The 22,443-nt window shown below is 49.5% G+C and overlaps 1 protein-coding gene across 1 annotated transcript in view; it reads right to left on the bottom strand.

Moving 5' to 3' along the window:
• The window catches only part of SEZ6L (seizure related 6 homolog (mouse)-like), a 40,795-nt gene extending 25,989 nt beyond the window's left edge, over positions 1 to 14,806 (bottom strand). Inside the window, exons 1-8 of the mRNA XM_014542424.1 lie at positions 14,746 to 14,806; positions 13,602 to 14,363; positions 12,682 to 12,815; positions 11,913 to 12,105; positions 11,063 to 11,248; positions 6,302 to 6,467; positions 3,167 to 3,333; positions 2,173 to 2,367 (exon numbers count right to left, since the gene is read on the bottom strand). Coding sequence (XP_014397910.1) covers positions 2,173 to 2,367; positions 3,167 to 3,333; positions 6,302 to 6,467; positions 11,063 to 11,248; positions 11,913 to 12,105; positions 12,682 to 12,815; positions 13,602 to 14,363; positions 14,746 to 14,806 — 1,864 coding nt within the window. The remainder of the gene's footprint in view (positions 1 to 2,172; positions 2,368 to 3,166; positions 3,334 to 6,301; positions 6,468 to 11,062; positions 11,249 to 11,912; positions 12,106 to 12,681; positions 12,816 to 13,601; positions 14,364 to 14,745) is intronic.
• Between the last annotated feature and the right edge of the window lie 7,637 nt (positions 14,807 to 22,443).

The following is a 22,443-nucleotide window of genomic DNA, read 5'->3' as shown; positions in this document are numbered from 1 at the left end:
GAGTGTGAAGTCATACAGCCATGGCTTGCCATGTTTGGTGAACAGGTGCCTTCGCCTGAGGATGTCCACACATGTCTGTGGGGTGATTAAATTAGGGCTGGCCACCTGCCTCCTCTAATGGGGGTTGGCGAAGACAAGTCTATAGTTCTTTCAGGACCAAGGACAGAGCTCACAGGGCTGAAGGAAGCCTCAACAGCCAGTTCTTTCTTGTCTCAGGGTCAGCAGTGGCTAAGACATGGGGCATTCAGGTCAGGTGGACCCGGATTTGAGCCTTGCTTCTGACATCAACACACTGTGTGACAAGGCAGGTAACTTCTTGGAGCCTCAGTTTCCTTTCTCTGTGAAGCCGGGGTAACACCACTGCTGACGTCACTGGGTTATTCTGGAGCATAACAGAACTCATGGGTGTCGAACACAGCACAGTGCCTGGCACGAGGTAAGTGCTCCGTAATTCATCATTAACCAGCTGTGAAAGACCCCGACTCTGAACTGGAGGCAGAGATATGACCATACCTGGCGCCTGGCCCTTTAAATTCCACTCCGTGTTTACCGCGTTGGAAAGTTCTCAATGTGGCAGAGGCCAAAGCACCAATAAATTCCGCTCTGTTAAACCAGCACATTTAATACAGAGATCAATCCCTCACCACGCGGGGCTGTTATTTCACGCCAACCACCATCCAGGTGGCGGCTGCCAGGAGCGAGGGTTCTCTTCATTACTCCCAGGCTCCTCAGGGATCCAGGCTCGGGTGGCTCAGCCGCCCTGAATCTGAGAAATGGGGAGGGCAGAGCACTGGGGGCCTGCGTAGAGGAGGTCCTACAAGCCAACACTGTCCAGAGGGGCTGAGAGCACAGGGAGACCTGAGTGCCATTCCCGCCCCTGCCAGTTACCCTCCTCGTGTCCTTAGGCATGTCACTGGGCAGCCTCAGTTTTCTCCTCTATAAATGGGGCCATAGGAAGGGTTGCTGTGAGGATTAAATCAGGTAGTCGCATACAGCCCTTGGCAGAGTGCCTGGAGCACAGGTTTTGCACTCCTATTAATAACTGTCATTATCACCATTACTAATAATTGGGCTCGGGACTGCTGGGTTGGGGGGTGGTTGTGCACTGCACAGGAATACATAACGGAGGGGGCGCATAGGAGCTGAAATCTATGTGGAGATCTTGTCACTAAGCTGCACACTGTGGGGTCTGTGCCTGGACAAAGAGGCACCTCTTAAAACTGATCAATTTTCGTGATAAATATTGCATATCCAGTATCATTACAGTTATCTATAATAATAAAAGCATAATATGCTAATTAGACCGGACGTCCTTCCAGACGAAGCTGGGGCTGCGAAGGAAGCCCGGGACCTGGGTGCCAGAGGGAAGCCGGTGCTGGCAGCCGGGGGAAGGAAGGCCTACTCTTGCACGAATTTTGTGCATCGGGCCTCTAGTGTTTTTGTAAAACAAGTCACCTTTGCATAGCAGGTGGGCTGGAAGGAAGGACACGCATTGGGGGTGATTTTACGTAATGGGTAATGGGACTGGGCGTGGCTTTTTTCTTCCCATATTTTCCCAATGACCTTTACTGCTCATCAGCTACGTTGATGAAGTTGGTTTTGAAACATTTACATTGCACTGTGCGACTTTGAAAGTCTCTTCTAGGTCTACGTTTCAAGGATTACAGGAATCTAAAGCCATTCACTGAGAAATGGTTTAATGACATGGTGCTTGTGCAATAATTTCGATATTTCTTTTTTGTTTATTAAAAAAAGAAAAAGAAAATGTATCGATTTTGCCTTGGCCAGGTAGCTCAGTTCGTTAGAGCATTGTTCTGATACGCCAAGGTTGCAGGTTCGATCCCCTGTCAGGGCACAGACAAGAATCAACCAATAAATGCATAAATAAGTGGAACAACAAATCAACATTTCTCTCTCTCTCTCTCTTGCTCGCTCTCTCTTGCTCTTGCTCTCCCCTTTCCTTACTCTAACAGCAATCAATCAATAAAAATTTTTTAAAAATTGTCAATTTTGAAATTTTTTCAAAGACAAGCAGCAAACCTCACCCAAAGAAAAGGGTTCTGCTCCTAAAATTGGTAAGTGGTGACAGGCCTGTAACCATTCACCTTGGTTTTTCCATCTGGGGGGTGGAGGTCCCCGGGAGCCCCAGGAGGCGGGCGGTGGGCCACTCACCTCTGCACAGGGGCTCCGTGTCATTCCAGTACGGGTCCCGCACATTGACGCACTCAATGACGGCCGGGCCCTGCTCCAGGGAGTGGCCGGGGTCGCAGGTGAACTCCACTATGGTGCCGATGTTGTAGGTCAGGTCGGATGTGGTGAAGTTCCCATTCTGAATGTAGGGCTCGTAGCAGTGGCCTTTCTCAAAGGCTGGGGAGGGGGTGCACAGGGGGCAGCAGCTCAGATGAGTCTGGGACGGCTCCCAGGCTGCCTCTCAGGAAGATGGTCCCTTCCTGACTTTCGGGGACCAGACCCTGTGATCTGGGTCCAGTGGCCATTCATTTGGCATCTTGGGGTCTATTTTTCACATTTAAAATAGAACTAAGACTCTCTGCCCTCCCAACCCTGCAGCGTTTTTGTGTTTAAATTCCTTTTTCTGTCCCAAATGGATTCTTCCCATGTCCCATAACTAAGAGCCCCAATTTCTGCCACTTGAAACTGTAAGTCTGTCCAAGAGAAAGACCAACTTTTCTTAGGGAAGATGGGACAGAAAGTTCCCCAAGGGCATCCTTTCTTAAAGGGCCAGGGCTGAGCAGGAGAGGCCCTGGCTAACAATTCTTGGCGGAAGGGGTGGCTGGACCCTGAGAGGTCTCACTGAGTGGAGCGAGCCTAGGGATCCAGACTCAAGCTGGACAGAGCCTCACCTCCATTTTCTTCTAACTCAAGTTCCCTAACCTCAGTGTGCTCACCTAAAAGATAACAACACCTCTCACATTAAAGTGTGGCAAACATCACATGCACCTGGGCATAAGACACTGGGTGCAGAGTAAGTGCTCAGTAAGTGGTAGGTGTTGTTATTAGAAATCCAGGGGTCAGTCTGGTCACAGGGTCTCCCCCGTCTTTGGACAGCCAGGTTTCCTCCTCCCAGGACCCAGCCCCAGCCCCGCCATGCTTCCCCTGGTCCCCCACCACCACCCCAGGAGAGGGGGAGGCCCCCGAGGTCCCTCACCCTCGAACCGGATGTTGAAGGATGAGGCTGCCCGCGCCTGGTCGGACGTGAACTCGATTCGGATGCTATTGCCCTCGCTCAGCAGGCCCTCGAAGGGGACGCTCTCGGTGTGAAGGGAGTCATAGAGAAGAGCGGACTTGTTGGTCAGCCCGCTGTAGACCATCATCCTGGCAGTGGGAAAGGAGAGGAGGGCCCCTGAGAGGTCTTCTCGGGGCACCGACACAGCAGCCGGAGGGGTGTGCATGGAGCCCCTCTCATTCCCAGATTTAAATCCCAACTTGGCCCCTTACTTGCCCAGACAAGCTGCCTTATGTTATGGAAGCTGTTTTGTGTTCGGTAGAAAGCTTGTCCTAGACTCACGGATTGATTCTGAGGTTATAGGGAAAGCGATGTGTCTGATGGAATAAACCAAGCTAATTAGCTGATACCGATTAATTTATACCCAAGAGTGAGGAGGGACCCCTTCACAGTCTTCTGATCCCTGCTGACTCTGTTGTGTCTTGAATCCTCTTTTAAAGAACTAAAGCCCTTGACAAAGGAGGTCACTCTGGAGGAAAACCTCGAGGTCTCAGAATCTTGGTAGCCTCATAATCTTCCCCAAATAGCAATTTTCTAGTTACGTTCTTTCGAATGTCTGAAATAGCCATACATTTGATCTCAAAACCATATGTAGTCTGTAGTCAAATGGGTTTGGAAAATGCTGGGTTAAACAGAAATTAAACATCTTCTTCCTGCAGGACTTGTCAGTGCCTTTGCTGGCTAATGCACATTAGTACCTTCCAAGACAGGGTATATGGTGTCTCCCAAACATGTCTGACCAGAGAACCCACCTTTCATGCTGCATATCATGGAACTGGAGTGTATAAAGACTTCATTTTAAAAAAATATGAATCCTAGAAAGACTTCATTTTTGGGGGGCTGGGGAAGGGTTATCTTTAAACCTTTCTTCATGCACATCCTCTACTCAAAAGCCTTCCATGGTTCTCTTGAAGCAGTCGGGCATTCAAAGCCCTTCAACATATGACCCCAATTTATAGTCTCTGCTTTTCCCAAGGTTAGATCAGGTCCCATTTCCTATCTAGCGCTAAGCTCTTGCAACTTAAATATTGTGTTATATTAGCTTTTTCCCCCTCGAGCAAATATATGGAATGAATAACATTTAATTGTTCCTTTCTTCTTAGCACAACAAGTGTTGCACTGTGTGCGTGTGTTGACTTTTAAATCCCCTGAACCACTACAAACTTCCCTCCCTACGGACACACTTGAGAACTGGTTTTCCCTGGTGGTTGTCAGCTCCCACCTCTGTAGACCTTGGCAGGTCTTTGTTAATGGTAACTTCAGCTATCTGTTTGCTCAGGCCAATCCTTGGTCATCATATTTCTCTCAAACCTATATGCAATTCATCAGCAAATCCTATCAGTCCACTCTCAGTAATATATTCAGAATCTCTCCACTTCTTGCCATCTTCACCCCTATAAACCTGGTCCAAGCCACCATCAACTCTAATCTGGTTTGTTGTAAGAGCCTGGCCATTTCAGGCCATGGCCCTTCAGACAATACTAAATGCAGTAGATAGAGTGATCTTTTTTAAGCCTGAGTCAGATCATAGTACTCTTCTGAATATAACCCTTCAGTGCCTTTCCATCACACTCAGAGGCAAATTAAGTATCTTCACAATGGCCAAAAAGTCCTTTCACAATTTGGGCCCCTATTACCTCTCTGACATCTATTATTCTTCTCACCTATTCATTCAGCTCCTATCACTCTGGCCTCATTATTTCCTAAACAAGCCAATCACAGCCTTTCTTCAAGACCTTCGCAGCTGCCGCTTTCTCTGTCCAGTTCTTCTCACAGATATCTACACAGCTTGCTCCCTCACCTCCTCAGGTCTTTGTTCAAGTTTTATCTTATCAGTGAGGTTTGCTGTAGCCACTCTGTCTAACATTGCACTCTACAGTTTGAAACACCCTACCCCTTTTCCTACTTTACCTTGTTCTAAGATACTTATTACTATCTGTTATTTATTTATTCATTTGTTGATTGATTGTCTGACTTCTCCCACTAGAATGAAAGCTTCATGAGGATGGGCATTTTCACTGATATAGCTTCAGAGCTTAGATCAGGGGTGGGCAAACTTTTTGACTCGAGGGCCACAATGGGTTCTTAAACTGGACCGGAGGGCCGGAACAAAAGCATGGATGGAGTGTTTGTGTGAACTAATATAAATTCAAAGTAAACATCATTACATAAAAGGGTACCGTCTTTTTTTTTTTTTAGTTTTATTCATTTCAAACGGGCCGGATCCGGCCCGCGGGCCTTAGTTTGCCCATGGCTGTTCTAGGATCAGCTCCCAAGTCAACGACTTCTCACATCCTTGTCGCATCTGTTTCCAAGGGAACCAAACCCAAGACAGCAAGCCTAAGCAGCTAAGGCCCTAGATTTCAAGAACATTCAAGAATATTCTAGCATAAGGTCACAGAATGCTACAGTGTTAAGATTCTGGATTCCATGTATATTGTGCAGCGGTTCTCAACCTGTGGGTCGTGACCATCGGAAAACACATATAGCATATCAGATATTTACATTACGATTCATAACAGTAGCAAAATTACAGTTATGAAGTAGCAACAAAAATAATTTTATGGTTGGGGGTCACCACAACATGAGGAACTGTATTAAAGGGTCACGGCATTAGGAAGGTTGAGAACCACTGGCTTAGAGTCTACAGACATGCTCTCCCTTAGATACTGCCTGGTGACTTCTCCCTAGTTCTTTCATGTGCCTAAGTCGAGTTTTTCCATGTCAGCTTCTTACTCTACCAGGAACCGATGACCTGTAATTTCCCTGTTGTCCATGAAGTCGAGTATGTGACTGGGCACAGAGCAGGAGCTGAAAGAACACTCTTTCCCTGTTCAAGTGCAAAAAGGGATTTTCAGGAGAAAGAACAAGGAGACAGGAGACGGGGGCGGGGCGGTCTAGATTCCCTTTTGCCTCTTTCCTTGTCCTGCTGTGCTTTCCTTGTGCTGCCCAGAGCAAGTCCTTTCCCTCGTCAGGCCCTAGCTTCCTCACCTGGGAAAGGAAGAAATCAAAGCTGACGATCTCGTAAGCTATTTGCGGGGACCCTCGGAGGTTTACCTGTCCTTCTCATGCAGCAACAGCCTCTCAAAGTGAAGGTGTAGCTTCTGGCCCTCAGGAGCTTCGATCGTCCACACACAGAACTGACTCCCGTTGGCGTTGCCAGGGTAACTTGGAGAGAGGACATGGCCGATGGTGGCGTTGTGCACAGTCCCTCCACATGGGGCTGGGGGCAGAAGGCGAGAGAGAGAGAAGAGGGAGAAGGGAGAGGGAGAGAGAGTCAGTGTTCCATCCTCCCCTGACCTCCAGCCCTACCCTTTCTTGGGAGAAACAGAAATAGGGTGGGAAGAGAGAGACCATGGAGAAGCCCTGGCCTGCTGGGTGGGGTTCATCCTGTTTGATAGGAGATGTCATTCCATGATTTGAACCATCACCATGTGTGTCTCATGGTAGGGAAAGACTGTGATTTAAGGATGCTTCTATGGTGCTGGCTGTGCCCTGGTTCTTCCTTACAAAAGGGTCAGCAGAAAGACATAAATAGGCAGTTTACAACAGATAAGAGATGCTTTGAGTACTCAGTAAGCCCTAAAACATTCAGCCCCCACAAATAACAAAAGAAACGTCATTCTAAACTATATTCTATTTTCATCCACCAAATTGGTCAAGGTAAAAAGTAGCAATAAACCAGAGATGAGGGAAGGTGAGGGAAAATGGTTACCCTCATTCAGGGCTGGTCAGGAGGCAAATTGCATGACCTTTCAGGAGAGCAATTTGGTGAAAAATCTAGAAAGTATTTCCAAATGCTTTGACCTAGTAATTGAGGTTCTGGGAATTTATGCTAAGAAGAGACTTAGCGGTTTTCACAGAAGTGTATGGATGAGGATGTCCACGGCTAGATTTCTTTTAAAATATATATATATACATATATATTTTATTGATTTTTTTTACAGAGAGGAAGGAAGAGGGATAGAAAGTTAGAAACATCGATGAGATAGTAACATCGGTCAGCTGCCTCCTGTATACCCCTCACTGGGGATGTGCCCACAACCAAGGTACATGCCCTTGACTAGAATCGAACCTGGGACCCTTCAGTCTGCAGGCCGATGCTCTATCCACTGAACCAAACCGGTTAGGGCGTAGATTTTTTTCCTAAGAGCCAAAATAGGATAACCAACATGAATGTCTACTCACAGGTGCTTGGTAAATAAATACATTCCATTCGTACAGTTTTAGAAACTGTAACCTCAAAAAATAGTTGAGAATATAGGAAAATGCTACTATGCTTTAAGTAAAAAAAAAATCTAGAAAAAGGTCTGCCATAACTATTTCAATGAGCTATATGCAAGGGTCAATCGAGACCATAAATATAAAAGTGACTTGCTCCTATATTCTATACTTTTGTATTTCTTGAAAAAAAGCTTTTTTAGCCCTAACCGGTTTGGCTCAGTGGATAAAGCGTCGGCCTGCGGACTCAAGGGTCCCAGGTTCAATTCCGGTCAAGGGCATGTACCTTGGTTGCGGGCACATCCCCAGTAGGGGGTGTGCAGGAGGCAGCTGATCGATGTTTCTCTCTCATTGGTGTTTCTAACTCTCTATCCTTCTCCCCTCATCTCTGTAAAAAATCAATAAAATATATTTAAAAAAAGAAAAAAAAGCTTTTTTAGCCTTGGCCGGTGTAACTCAGTTTGGTTGGGCATTGTCCCATGCACCGAAAGATCACACGTTCGATTCCCAGTCAGCACACATGCCCAGGTTGTGGGGTTCAATCGCTGGTTGGGGTGCATGTGGGAGTTGACCGATCGATGTTTCTCTTTCACATCAATGTCTCTCTCTCTCTCCCTCTTCCTTCCTCTCTCTCTCTAAAATAAATAAAAAAGCATGTCCTTGGGTGAGGATTAAAATATATACATATACACATTTTTTTTTAGCAGAACCATATAATACTTTTATCATAAAAATCTAATAAATATTAAAAAATGATTTATGAACTGGGAAGAGTTGTACAAGTGTAAAGAGGTAGGCCTGCCCTAACTGGTTTGTCTCAGTGGATGGAGTGTCGGCCTGCGGACTGAAGGGTCCCAGGTTCGATTCCGGTCAAGGGCATGTACCTTGGTTGCGGGCACATTCCCGGTGGGGAGTGTGCAGGAGGCAGCTGATCGATGTTTCTCTCTCATCGATGTTTCTAACTCTCTCTCCCTTTCCCTTCCTCTCTGTAAAAAAATCAATAAAATAGATTTTAAAAAAGAGGTAGGCCTATTCTTAGTCTGAAGAGATACTTGGTTCTCATTAAATGGTTTTCAGGTGACTAATGAGAACTTGCAATAGGAGACTCGGCGGTGACTTCAAGCAATGACATTGCCCAGAAGCCCAGGTCTCCTTTTAGCACCACGGACAGAGCACCGTGTCCCTGTCTCTCTCCCGGCTGCCTTCCTGTCCTAAATTGGAGGTTCAAGCCTGGCCTATGTCAGGGACCTGCTGTGGATCTGGGACAAGTTATGGAAGCTCTCTGAACCTTGAATTCACTGTAAAATGGGGATAATAATTTCACCCTCCTTAATAAGTAGCCATGGTGAGAAACAAATGAAATGATTGGTGTAGTCCTTGGCACAGAGGAGCTCAAAACACAGCCAGCATCATCGTCCCATGGCTCAGGAGCTAAGGAGGTGGAGGACACTGTCCATGCTGGGGGCGCAGGCCATCTGTCCTCTCCAGGGTGCCCCTCATTTGCTGCCTCTCTGTTCCCCTTTCTTGCCTTATTAAGCCGACTGATAGCTCTGTTTGGTTTCATTTTGCCAGCCCTGGCTCTCCATCCATCTTTCTTAGCACAAATTGAGGCTTAATTCCTCCTTGATTTCACACATAGATAAAAATTAGCGTGAGGGAGGCGCAGAGACCAACTGCCCTATGGTTTGGGGTTTTTTTTTTCTTTGTTAAAAAGAAGAAAAATTCTGAAGGGCCTTGGGGGAACAATACTGCAACAATGAAATCTCAGGATTTATTATCAGCACTCATTTGCTTTTTGAATTCTGCTGATCATGAATGCCTGGAGGGCAGGAGTTATGTTTATTGCTCCAAGTATTCTCCTTGTACATGGCTCAGGGCCTGGCACATAGTAGGCACTCAGTTAATATGGCAGCCTATACTCACCTGGTCACCTTCAGGACTTTTGAACCTAACAGGGTTTTGCTGTGTTGATAGCTGAGGTTTTGTCCACTGGTGCAGGAACAGTGTGATATAGCCCAGTGCCTCGCAGTCTATAATGTGCACATGAATGACATAGGGGCATATTAAGGTATAGATGTTGATGCAGTTGGTCCTACATGAAGCCCAGGATTGTGCATTTCGAGTCATCTCGCTGGTCTGCAGACCGCATCTTGTGTGGTGAAGGTATAGAAAGGGAAAGAGCTCAGCAGAGAAGGGTTCTGGATTCAGTTCAATTGGTGTCTGGTGGCTTTGGCCACGTGCCTTCACCTCCATGAGCCTCAGTTTCCTTATCTGTATAATGGGGATAATGGTTCCATCACATAGGATTGCTGTGAGGATTTATTGCAGCCCTGGCATGGTGCTCAGTACATACTGACTGGGCTCAAAATATGGCAGCATGAACACCACAAGCACAAGAACAAAAGAATAAATAGATACATTAGGCTTCATCAAATTAAAAATGGTTGTTTGGGTTTTTTTTTGCATCAAAGGACACTAGCAAGACATAAAAGGACAACCTACAGAGTGGGAGAAGATATTTGCAAATCATATATCTAATAAAGGTCTCGTAGCCAGAATATATAAAGAGCTCTTTCAACCCAACAAGACAAACAACCAAATAAAAAAATGGGCAAAGGACTTGAACAGACATTTCTCCTAGAAGATGTACAAATGGCCAGTAAAGATGAGCATGTAAAGATGCTCAATAATATTATTAGCCATGAGGGAAATGCAAATCAAAACCACACGAGATACCCCTTCACACCCACTAGGATGGCTATGACAGTAAAAAGAAAACACAGACAATAGCGAGTGTTAGCGGGAATGTGGAGAAATTGGTACTCTTGAACGTGGCTGGCTGGTGGGAATGTAAAATGGTGCAGCCACTGTGGAAAATAGTTGGATGGTTCCTGAAAAAGTTATACATAGGATTATCATAGGACCCAGCAATTCCACTACTGGGTACATATCCAAGAGAAATGGAAACATATGTACACCCAAAAACTCGTGCACAAATGTTCATAGCAGCACGATTCATAATAGCCCAAAGTGGGAACAACTGTCTACCAATGAATGAACATGATATAAGGTGGTCTATCTATACAATGGACTATAATCCAGCCGTAAAAAGGCATAAAGTTCTGACATACGCTACAACATGGATGAACCTTGGAAACAATATGCTAAGTGAACGAAGCAAGTCACAAAAGATCACATATGATATGATTCCATTGATATGAAATGTCCGGAATAGGCAAATTCGTGGAGACACAAAGAATATTGGTGGTGGCCAGGATGGAGGGGGAGAAAAGAAAGGGGGTGACTGCTAATGGGGACAGAGTTTCTTTTTGGGGGCGATATAGGTGTTCTGGAGCTACAGAGCGGTGATGGTGGCACAATACTGTGAATGCACTAAATGTCACTAATGGTAAAGTTTACATGTGATGTGTCATTTATCACATAATGAAACTGTAAGTGGCAGCGGTCATCTGCATTTGGCGCGGTCTCTCCCCCTGGGTGAGAGCCTTTTCCTGAGGTCAGTCTTAATGCCCTGGGCGTTGGTCTCGCCCCTCCTCCTGAGCCATCCCTGTTGGTCCAGCCGAGGCTGGCGGGTACCTGAGCAGATGGGCTCGTGGCTGCTCCAGTGGGGCTTGGAGGCGTTGATGCACGTCAGCGTCTTGGCGCCCTGGAGCTCGTAGCCCAGGTGGCAGTGGAAGTGGGCCACCCCGCCCGAGTGCAGGTCCATCACGGTGACGTCCCCGTAGTCTGGCCGGCGGGGGAAGCTGCAGCTCAGCATGAAGGCTGGGGAGAAATGCAGAGGCAGATAGTCACCCACCGGGGGGCAGAGGTAAAGAACGGGACCCACACCCTGGGAGCCAGTGTGTGCTGGGGAGGAAAGATGGGGTCCCTGGTGGCTCTGGAGAGCTGCAGGGGGCATTTTTGTGTCTCTTGTTGGCCATAGGGCGCCAAGACAAGCCAGGTGAGCACCCTCTCTAGGTTCAAAGATCCCCTAACCCTGCCTAACCAGAGGCAACAAGTTTGGGGTGAACAATGAGTTCCCAAACCTCGTTTGAGCCCCTCTCCACATGGACCTAGAATGGCTTCTCCTTGCGCATAGAAGGGGCAGTACTGCCCACACAGGGGTAGTCCCTCCTGCACGAACATCTCAGTACCTTGAAATCCCAGCATTTACCCGAACTGCCAGGAGATTTTATTATTTACTGTGTTAAAGAAGTACATAGATTATGACACCAGAGATTAAAATAATGTTTTGACAGCTGTAATTCAATATGACTGGCTTCCTTTTTCATTGAGATTGTCTTTTAATGCTCTTAAAAATATTATTTTGAAAAGGGGTCCATAAGTTTTTACCAAACTGCAAAGGTGGGTGGTTCCCCCCCCCAGGAGAAAAAGTTTGAGAATCTTTGGCTCCAGGGGGAAACTGAGGCAGACGGCGACACCCTACCCTGGTAGTGCAGCTGGAAGGTGCCCAGGCCATCGTCCTGGAAGGTGCGGAAGTAGACGGAGATGGTGTTGGTGGGGCTTCGGATCACCTGTCCCTCCACGAGGAGTGTCTGGTTGGCCAGGACGGTCAGGGTGGGGCCGTCCACCCCGCGGATGGAGAGCAGCTCCCCCTCAGACAGGTTGACACTCTTCACCTGGGACAGTCAGGGGTAGACACAGAGAAACCGAGTCAGGTTTGAGCCGTGGCCCTCGGAGGCTGCCAGGCTGCCAGGCTGCCAACGCAGCACCTGCAACCAGCGCCTAGTCAATGGGACAGAGGGAAGCCAAGCTGAAGGGCAGCCCCTTGCCCAAAGTCATTCAGCTTTAACTAGTAGAGCTGAGACCCCCAAACCCAGATGTTGGAGCACTATGTCACCCTGATTTTCCATCTGAGTTTGCGGCAAAGGTTTACGAATCAAATGCACTAGGTGGGGCTTGAGAGAGAGAGAGAGAGAGAGAGAGGAGAGAAGCAGGATATCAGAAGACTCCTTCTGGGTACAATGCCTCCAATTTGTCAACAGGTCCCCTTCCCTTCATGTTTGCTAAGCTATCTCAGCTGTGCACCGAGTTAGGAACTCCTATTCACTCGTCAAAGCCTGGCTCAAATTGCCCTGGTTAGGGCAACAAGAGAACCAAACTAGCCAGGATGATAACAGTAAGCCTGACTCAGACGATCCCTCTGAGACTTCCTGCGGGAAGAGGCAGACACTCAGGGGGCCTCTCTGGGTTACCTGGAGCTCCACCCCGTAGCCGGTGTAGACCGTCACGTTGTACGTGCACTCAAGGAAGCTGCTGAGGGGCAGCGGCGGGTAGTCACTGGAGTCGATGTAGCCTTCGGGATCTGAGAGGCTCACACTGCAGAGAGCTGGAGAAAAGCACTGGAATCAGGACGCGGACAAGAGCTCAGATGGGACGTCTCAGAGGGCATTCGGGTGGAATAGGGCCTCAGGGGAAACCTGGGTTCCCCTGTCCCCACCCCTCCCACTGCTGTCAATTCTCCTTCAGCTCCAGAATCAACATGATAATCAAAAGAGCACTAGTTGACACGTACTACATGGGACCAGGCACCATTCTGACCCCATTCACCTGTGTAGGGACTAATATTTTGTCCCCATTTTAAAGGCAAGTAAACCAAAGACCAGAGAGGGACAGCGTCTGGGTCAAGCTCACACAGCAATCAGGGTTCAAACCCAGAGATCATACTATTGAACGAGTGACCACATTGCATCTGTCCAGATCCACGTAGGATGGACAGTTGGTGTCTCTGTTTGAAGATGGAAAAGAAGACAGAAAAAGAAAAGCTGGAACATGGGAGTGCATTTTATCAAGTCTAGAGAAGTGCATGTAACGGTAAAAGCAAAGGCACGTTGGAAAGGCTATAGCCTTCCGGGCAGGCTGTTCCCAAGATGGAAAGGCTTTGAATCCCGCTCTTCAGCTGTGTGGCCTTGGGCAGGTTGCTTGATGTCTCAGGGTCTCAGTTGTCCCATCTTTAAAATGGGGATACTGAGTCTGAGCCACAGGATCAAGCTCATAGCTAGTGTTGGATAGATGGTAATGGGTGGTGGGGCCTGGACCTCCCTGCCCACCCATGCCCTGCCCGCTGTGGGTGCCTCCGCCATGCTGCAGGAGCCTGGAGCTGGGGGCCGCATACCTGGGGCCTGCTCCGTGGTGATGACCGTGGTGGTGATAATGGTGGACGTCGTGGTCTCCTGGCTCTCCTCTGAGGCCGACCCGGTCAGCTCATTCTCACCTTTGTCCATCAAGGTCATGGGACTGGCGTCCTCAAGAGGAGCCTCCTGGGCCTCGTCGGGCACCATGGGCTCCCCGGGGTCCGGCCTCTGGGGGAGCGTGTGGGCCATGTAGGGCTGCGAGGTGAAGGGAGAGATCTGCAGGGGCGCAGGTGTCGTGGGCACCGCACTTCGCCTCCGGTCCAGCCAGAGGGGCTCCTCTGACGACGGCAGCCGAAATGTCTCCTCACCCTCAGAGGCCACAGGGTAGGGGTCCCCGGGTGGGCCAGGCTTCTCCGTGGCGGAGGAGGGGAGACCCAGGCCCGGGGATGCAGGCTGGGACCCCACCCTCAGGAGGCCTGCGGCGGAGGTGGCCTTGGGTCGCAGCTGCTTCCTGGACGAGTTGGCCTGCTTGAGCGAAGACAGCTTCTTCCTGGGGAGGGAGGCGAGCTTGGTGCCGGGCTCCTCCGGAAGCAGCGTGGACAGGGCCACGGGGTCTGGACGAAGGGAGGCGGTGGTCCCGTCCAGCTCCGGGTCCCGACGCTCTTCCCCGGACTGCGCTGGGCTGGGAGGGGCAGGTGTCACCTTCTCTTCCAGGCTGTCTTTGCTCAGACTGCCACCCCCCAGTGCTCCCGAGGGTAGGAGGTACGTACTCGAAGGGCCTGCGTCTCCCTCCAGGGGCGCATCTTGGGAAGAGGAGAAAAGACACCAGTTAGCTTGGGGCTGGGGGTTTAGCTCCTCTGCCTTCTCTCAGGCTCAGGTGGCCCTGCTACGGGGCCTCCCAAAGCTGGTCAGGACAAGGCACGGCCGATCCACAGATATAGTGGCTGCCTGTCCCTCCCTCTCTCCCTTCCTCCTTTTGCTGACCATGGAGATTAGGGTGGACCGTGCCAGGCCCGAGCTAAGCATTAGGGCCATGGAAGCCCAGGGCACGACCGTTTCACAGTCCAGCTGCATATGTCCTGAGAGAGGCAATAGGAAAGTAGAGATAATCACATTCAATGCGATACATGCTTAGAAAGAGAGAAGCTTGGCCTGTTACCAGGACAGAGAGGACAGGCCCCTAACCCAGTGTGCAGAGCAGGGCCTCCATGCACAGCCGGGCAGGCTGCTCGCTGCACAGGGACATCCCACTCAGAGGACGAGAGGGGCCGTAACCGGTCACACCCTCTTTTTCAAGCTCCGTGCCTGGCTCAGGGCTCTATTGCCCTGGGACTGAGGGAGCAAGCTTCTTCCTTTTTCTTTTCTTTTTTTTTTTAAAATAATATACAGTGACCTTGTGGGAGACACAGAAATATTTGAGGATTCAGAATCGTGGGGCAGGTTCAGAAGAGAGGGATGCGAGGAGCCTGGATGCCTGGCTCAGGGCTCTATTGCCCTGGGACTGAGGGAGCAAGCTTCTTCCTTTTTCTTTTCTTTTCTTTTTTATTAAATAATATACAGTGACCTTGTGGGAGACACAGAAATATTTGAGGATTCAGAATCGTGGGGCAGGTTCAGAAGAGAGGGATGCGAGGAGCCTGGAGGCCTGGCTGAGGCCAGCAGGAACGAAGGGAACAGGGGCAGAGGCGGAAGCTAATTCCAAAGAACGCCGTGAGGTCGGGAGGTTGGGGCCAGGCCCTGGTGGCCTTGTGTCCGCTGCCGATTCCTTCTGATTTGTTTTTGTCTGGAAAGTAAAACCACCTAGTCACCTTAAATACGGGCTGGCCCCGGCAGCTGGCTGGCAGACTCCTGCCTGAAATCGGCTTCGTGGACTTGAGACCCACGCTGCCAACTGCATGCTGACAAATGGCTTTACCGCTCTAAGCCTCAGTGTCTCCATCTGTAAAATAGGGCTTTTCTTCCCTATTTCCCAGGGTTGGCCTCGTTCAATACGTCAATGCATGTAAAACATACATACGTACATAGTACATATGGGTGCCTCACCCACAGGGAGTGCCCAGTACATGCCAGCTGCTGCCACTGTTTTTACTCTCATCATTGGAACACGGCCCGGAGTAGGAAGCTGGAGCGGTCAGAACGGGCCCGATGACTGCCTCGAGATCGCGAGGAATTATATTCTGGGGACAAGGGTGCTCTGACAGATAGCTGTCCTTGTCGATTTGCTGTAGAGAGACACTCACTCAGCCACAGTCTCCGGCCCTTCGGCACTGTCATTTAAATTTATTTCCTCAGCCGTTGGGAAGACTCGTTTACTTTCACGGAGTCAGCGGCAGTGGCTTAATCTATATAGACTGCAACAGTTTGCAACTGCACCAACAAATGTTCCTGTTGTGTAACATCGATTATCAGCCAGTGTGCACTGCAGGCTGACGGCGGTGCCAGGGCAGGAGCGCGCACGGGGAGGAGAGGATGTGTGAATGACCGGAGGGCGGAGCAAGGGCATTCAGGGGCCAAGCAGGTTTCCTGGTCCAAGGTGGGAAGCGTTGAGGTTTCAGAGTTGAACGTGGGTTCAAATCCTGCCTCTGATGGTTACAAGCCACAAGGGCCCGGGCAAGTCCATTAAGCCTCTTGTATGTAACAGAGATATTTCATCGGCCTCATAGGATGAGGGTAGATGTGGGTCTGCTCCAAAGCTGTGGCTTTTATGCTCCCCGTCACTTTAATCAAATGATTGATGCCAACTGTGGAGTGACAATAGGGTGATGGGACAGAAAGAGTGGCAGATAGTGGTCAGGAAACTAGCTCCTGAGACCCGATGCAGAGAGCCTGGGTGCAACCAGGGTCTGAGGGATCCGGACAGTGGTCCTATTCTGGCCTCTACTCCCTAGCATAACTTTGTGTAGGTCTCTTCTCTCCATCTTCTCTCCCTGTGTCAAATGGGCTGCCTGGGCTAGATAAAGGCTGAGGGCCCTTCCAGCTCTGACACTGTCAATTTCTATAGATGGATCTGGGAATTGACAATTATTTTTAGGGTCTTTTGTTCATCTTGTTTTAAAAAGGGCCAAGTGACAGCCTGGATCCTGACATTGACTCGTTGCGTTTTGGCTGGGTCCTATGGCTACATGAGTTTCAGCTAGTCCCTTCACAACATGTCCCCTGATCACAGAGGGGCAGGTGGGAGAGGAAGAGGAAAAGGAAGAGGAAGAGGAAGAGGGAGGGAGAAAGAGATTAGGAAAACAGGTTTCGTCAGAGAAGGTGATAAAAGGATGATAGTGACATAAAGCATGGCAGTGCGCCTTGGCCACAATCGTACTATTTATAGCATCTGATGTTTGATGACTTTATCGAACGCTGACTGTGTGCCAGGCACATGCTAAATGCCTTGTTCCCTCATTGAATCCTTCATTCCTCATTTTAAACTTCATTTAGTTCTTTCTCAGCCTTATTAGGTAGACATTATTATTCCTCTTTTACGGATGGGCAAATGGAGGCTCCCGGATGTTAATGTCCCCAGGGCACAGAGCAAAGCTGGGTTTTCAACCTCGGTTTTCCTGATGCCAAAGACCATGCTACCAACGCTCTTAAGAATGATGGGGTATTGCGGTCACTGACATCCTCCTCCCACTCAGCTTGAAGCAGCCTTTTCCCCCTACCCCCAACTCCTCTCTCTCTAACCCTCCTTCTGTTTGCATCTCTGCTGGGTGATCTATCTAGGTTGTGTTTGAAACCTCCCAGATGATATTCCCCACCCCCACCCTGTCCCCAGTGTTCCCAGCTCAGAGCTCACACATGCTGGAATCTCTCTGGCCAGCTCCAACCTGAGGGCCACGTTCAGGACAGATGGGTGTGTATCTGTGGTCCACAGTGCCTGCAGCCTGCCAGGCCCGAAGGCCTTGTTCTCAGCCAGAGGAGGGCTGGGCAAAACCAAGTCAAAATTGGATTCTAGGGCCTCAGAGACCCAGCAAGTTAATAACCTGCTTGAACAGGCTGGCTTTTCCTGGGGCCTCAATGACCACGGAGTTAAATGAACTCCTCTTTCTCAGAGCCCTTCACATTCCCAGTCACCACAGTCGCATCTGGCAGATCCTTCACCACGTGCGCCTAGTGCCCCGCCCAAAGGCTGTCAATCAATCAATGCATGAAAGCCTTGGGTCCCCACTCTCTCTGCTGGTTGACACGCTGCAGGAGAGCATCAACGCTCTAGGATGGGGTCCCTGCACCCCAGGAGACAGACACCACCCAATGGTAACCACGTGCGGATATCAAACCAAGGAGATGGAGCGTTAATGAAATCCATGCTGATGCTGTTCTCCTCCCTCCAGACAGAAGGGAGCAGCACGGAAGGTGACTGAGCATAAGGTCTGCCACCCAAGTCGGGGAGGAAGCACCTCTCTCTCTTTTCTAGCTTGGATGGGGAGATGGGACATTTGCATCCCATTAAAGCAAAGAAAAGCACCGGTTCTGAAATGCTGAAGCTGAAGGTCTGCATCTTACATCCTGGGCGGCTGCAGAATGGCCAGGACCGGCGCGGATTCCAAGCCCGTATCTCCCAGCAGGCGCACAGTGATGGGACGCAGTGCGGGGAGAACAGAAGCTGAGGGGTGCTTCTGCCATAATGCTCAGTGAGACGAGCAAGACGTAAAATTCTACGGCGTGTAGGGAAATGACCAGAAACAATCAACTAAAACAAATCGCCAGGCGGAGAGCTGCCTTGACTTGGAACAGCACCCGCGGGATGGTCCTGGCTGCCTGTGGGGGTGGGGCGGCTGGGGATGTGTTTTCTTCCCTCTCCTTTTTGGTATTTTTCCAAAACCTGCATAATAAATATTTAATTCTTTCTTAAGTGAAAACAAATGTATGGGAAGAGCAGGGGTTCACGGCTGCCTTTAGCATCTAGTGAGGGAGAGGCCGAGGGGAGGCAGACGGACACATCTGTAATCACAGAAGCAGCTCATCCACTCCGAGTCATCGAGCCACTTTGGAGCTCAATTTCCTGGTGGGGAGAATGATCATTCCTCTCTCATTGGACTGTTCCTGTCATCGTGAGCACCTTTAGGAGGCAGGACTGGTGGGGCATCAGTTGAAGTGTTTTTGGTAAAGGGTTCTACAAAAAGGTTACATTCTCATTCTCATAATTAACACCCGATTCAGGGGTGGTCTCTTGTACCTTCACTCTCTACAATAAGGACTTGCCCAGCCTGCTCCAAAAACCAAAATACATATCACATCTTATAGCTCCAAAGGTTCCTAGAGGTCATGGTTTCAACCCATGCAGAGGAGGGACATGCGGTCCAGAGAGGGAAAACGGGCTGCTCAGGGTCACACAGCACCTTAGCAGCAAAACAAGGCTATTTCAGGCTTGAAAAACCACTCCAGAGCACACTGAACAAAACCAAAACCCAAAGCAGGAACACCTGGCCCACCCTGAAGAATGCTGGCCGAGTTCTATGACTTCTACATCTGGGCTGGGTAACTCTGCTGGAAGGAGGGGAATATGTTGGGTAGCATCCCTGGCCTCCATCCACTAGATGGCGGTAGTACTCCTGGTTGTGACAACCCAAATTGATTCCACAAGGTGCCAAAGGTCCCCTGGTGGGCTGGGGCGGCTGCGGGGTGGGGGTGTAGGGGTGAGAGGATGAGGGCGGGTGGCAAATTACCCCTGGTTGATGACCTCTGGGTTAACCAGAATGAACAAAACAGGCGACTTGCCCTCAATGGAGTAGACCTTCCTTCCATTCTCAGAGAGCAGATCAACTTGGTTTTGCTGGCATCAGTGAATTTTAAGGTTGGAGAAGATCTTAGCATAATCCCCATGTTATAAATAAAAACTGAGCTTTCTTCTCCCACTCACATTTGGTCATCAATTTATTCATTCATATCCATCCATCCATCCATCCATCCACCCAATGAGCACCTATCATGTGCCAGCCAGGTGCTGGCATCAGAGGTCCACCTTGGAGAGTGACAAGCAGGAGCTGGTGAGCACAGCCCACTCCTTTCGTTCAGCTGGGGAGGACCCAGCACACCTGGCTTACTCGGTCCTGCGGGCAAGGGGACCCTCAGATTGATGAATGGTGTCACTCTCACCTGGACTTTGAGAAGACTTTCTGGGGCACAGGGCAGAGGTGGGAGGTGGGCTTGGGGGACAGTGGGGTTCCGTCTCCTGCCTCAGTTGCAGCCCCTACCTGTATCCCCACGCTGACAATATTGACATTGAGATGGCAACTTACACTCCACAAGTGCATCCCCAGATGTGATCTCATCCCAACCCCCAAGCAATTCTAAGATGGGCGTTTTATTTCCCCCACTTTATAGATGAAAGAAAAAATATCCAGGCTCACAGAGAGGAAGTGACTTGTCCAAAATCATCCGGCCAATGGGGTAAACACTTTCTGACCTTGTTGCCTGGGATCTTTCCTCTTTCCCACACTCTCAAATTATTTTTTTCTCATAAAATAGTTTATCTGAAAAAAATGCAAGAACATCTGAACATAGCAAATCAAAAGTAGAAGCACTGCCCACCCCTGCCCTGTCCATTATCTGAAAAAAATGCAAGAACATCTGAACATAGCAAAAAGTAGAAGCACTGCCCACCCCTGCCCTGTCCAACACTCCTGCCTTCTAAAGGGAGTCAGAGTAAGTAGGATCTTGCTGAATCTCCAAATAAAACGTATTCATATAAAAATAATAAAGCATTTTTACCTGAAAAGGTGTGATAGCACATAGGAGCGTGGGGTTGGGGTCAGAATGGCTTGTGTCCCGAGTCCAGCCTGCGGCTGGCTGTCCACGAGACCTAGGCGGCTGCTTCCCTTCTGTGGGCCTCACTGTTCCCTTCAGCAAGGTGGGCCTGCACCAGCCTTCTCTCCCAGGGTTGCCAGAGAGTACAATGCAATCTCGAGGGGAAGGCACGGGGCTCACACAGCAGCAGCCTGTCAGCGTTCATGAGCACTGATGTCGCTTTCTGTCTCTCTGAGGAGTCACAGAGTTCCTGCGGTGTCTATATTGCTCTGTCACTTACTGAGAAAGGCATCTTGAAATATCTCAGTCATTCAAAGAGCGTTCAAGACGAAGGCAACCAGTACCCCCCTGTTTGCACCTGCAGCTTAAGAGAGAGAATGCAACCAGCACAGTGGAAGCCCCTGTTAGCTCTTCCTGACTGTATTCTTCATCTCCTCCACCCTGGGGGGATTACTGTCCTGAATTTGACCTCAAGCCTTCTCACTTAGTGTGTGCATTATTATTATTTCACTATGATCCTTATTTATTATCTGCATTTGTGTATTTACATGGCAATGTCTCTGAACAATAGATGGGATTGTGTGGCATGCTTTAAAATATATAAACACAGTTTTCCCATATGGATCCCCTGAAACCTGCTCTTTCCTTTTCTTTCCTTCTCTCTTCTCTTCTCTTTCAACACTTCGTGAGATTCATCCATGTCGCTAAGTGTAGTTTTGACCTGTTCATTTTTCACTGTTGTAGAGTTTTCCGCACATTAGTATCCCACCAGCAATTTCTGACTTCAAGTCCATCACGAATATCTTTCTGTCAGCACAGAAAGGTGAATCTTGGTCAACTTGATGCTGGATAAGCATGCCTCCTTTTACGACACCGTGGCTGGAGAGGGATTCTAGGTGAAGCTACCCCCTGACTTGCTCTAATCACCAATGTAACTTCATGATGGTACCAGCAGAGTGTAAAGCCCTCCCATCCCCATCAATCACATGGTTTGCTTTGTTTGGTGTCTTCGCCGTGGTCACAGGGATGGAGGGGAGACTTGGGTTCGAGGTACGCATCACCCAAAACAGCACATCAAACTGCACATGTGGGCCCACAGCCCGGCGGGCACCTCCAGAGTCCGCTTCAGAACCCCAGGGGCCCCCGGGGACTTGCAGCAGGTGTTAGGAGGACCAGCCTGTTCGGGCAGAAGGACCTTGTAGTGTTTGGGCTACGAGAGGAATTATCCGACAATTGTCCTCTGTGAGCTGGCTTCTCCCCCACTAATGGGCCTCCTTTCTAATTCATGTTGGGTTCGGAAAGCCTCGAACATTCTTTGATGTCCAGTTACATCCCATCAGAGCCGCGGTCTGGCGGGCATCCATCTCCCCCATGAATGAGCGCTGATAGCTGTTGGCACAGGGGTGCGAGCCTGCCTTTGTGTCTTTAACAATCTGATTAACTGTGGTCACAGCAGTGCCAACTGATTAGCATGGAAACGCTCTTCTCCTTCCCACCTCCGTCCCTGCCTCCCTCCGCCCACCCCCACTCCATTCACGTGCGACTGGGTGATTTCTTGTTCAGGAGTGAGGGGGAGAGGAACACAGTGTGATTTATTTGTGTCCCTGAAAATCAGTGAGTCACTGAGGGAGGGCTGGGAGGCAGACACACAAGACAGCTCAGAGAGGAAACCCGCGGTGGGAAATCCAGATTCAGTGACCTCTCCCCTCACACAGACAAATGGAATACGTGGGAATGAATCCAGACGGTTCGAGAGTGAGTTTAAAACGCACCCCAAGTTTGCAACGTCTCGTCACCTGTTTGCTCAGCTTCACAGACAAGAATAACGAGCAAATCCGCATCCCCGGATTGCTTACGAGGTGCTCAGAGGTGGAGAGAAGCCAGGCAGTCAGGAGGCCTGACCTCAGCACTGGTTACATCATCAAACCATCGTGTGACCTTGACCAGTTCCGTCTCTCAAAGCCTTGGTTTCCGGCCGCCTCGGGTGAGGACGGTGATCTCTGCCTGACCAATCTTAAAGAAGCAGACACTGGGGCGGTCGTGGGAGTCGTGTGCATGACTGAGTTTTAAGATGTTCACAGCAGTTTTACAACCGAACCTCCAGGCTTAATGCGTTTCACTGCGGAGATGAGGGCAGGCCTCTCA

The sequence above is a fragment of the Myotis brandtii genome, unplaced genomic scaffold, assembly GCF_000412655.1.
Source record: "Myotis brandtii unplaced genomic scaffold, ASM41265v1 scaffold303, whole genome shotgun sequence".
NCBI lineage: Eukaryota > Metazoa > Chordata > Mammalia > Chiroptera > Vespertilionidae > Myotis > Myotis brandtii.
Note: the sequence above shows the minus strand (reverse complement) of the source record. Positions and strands in the feature narration are given on the sequence as shown.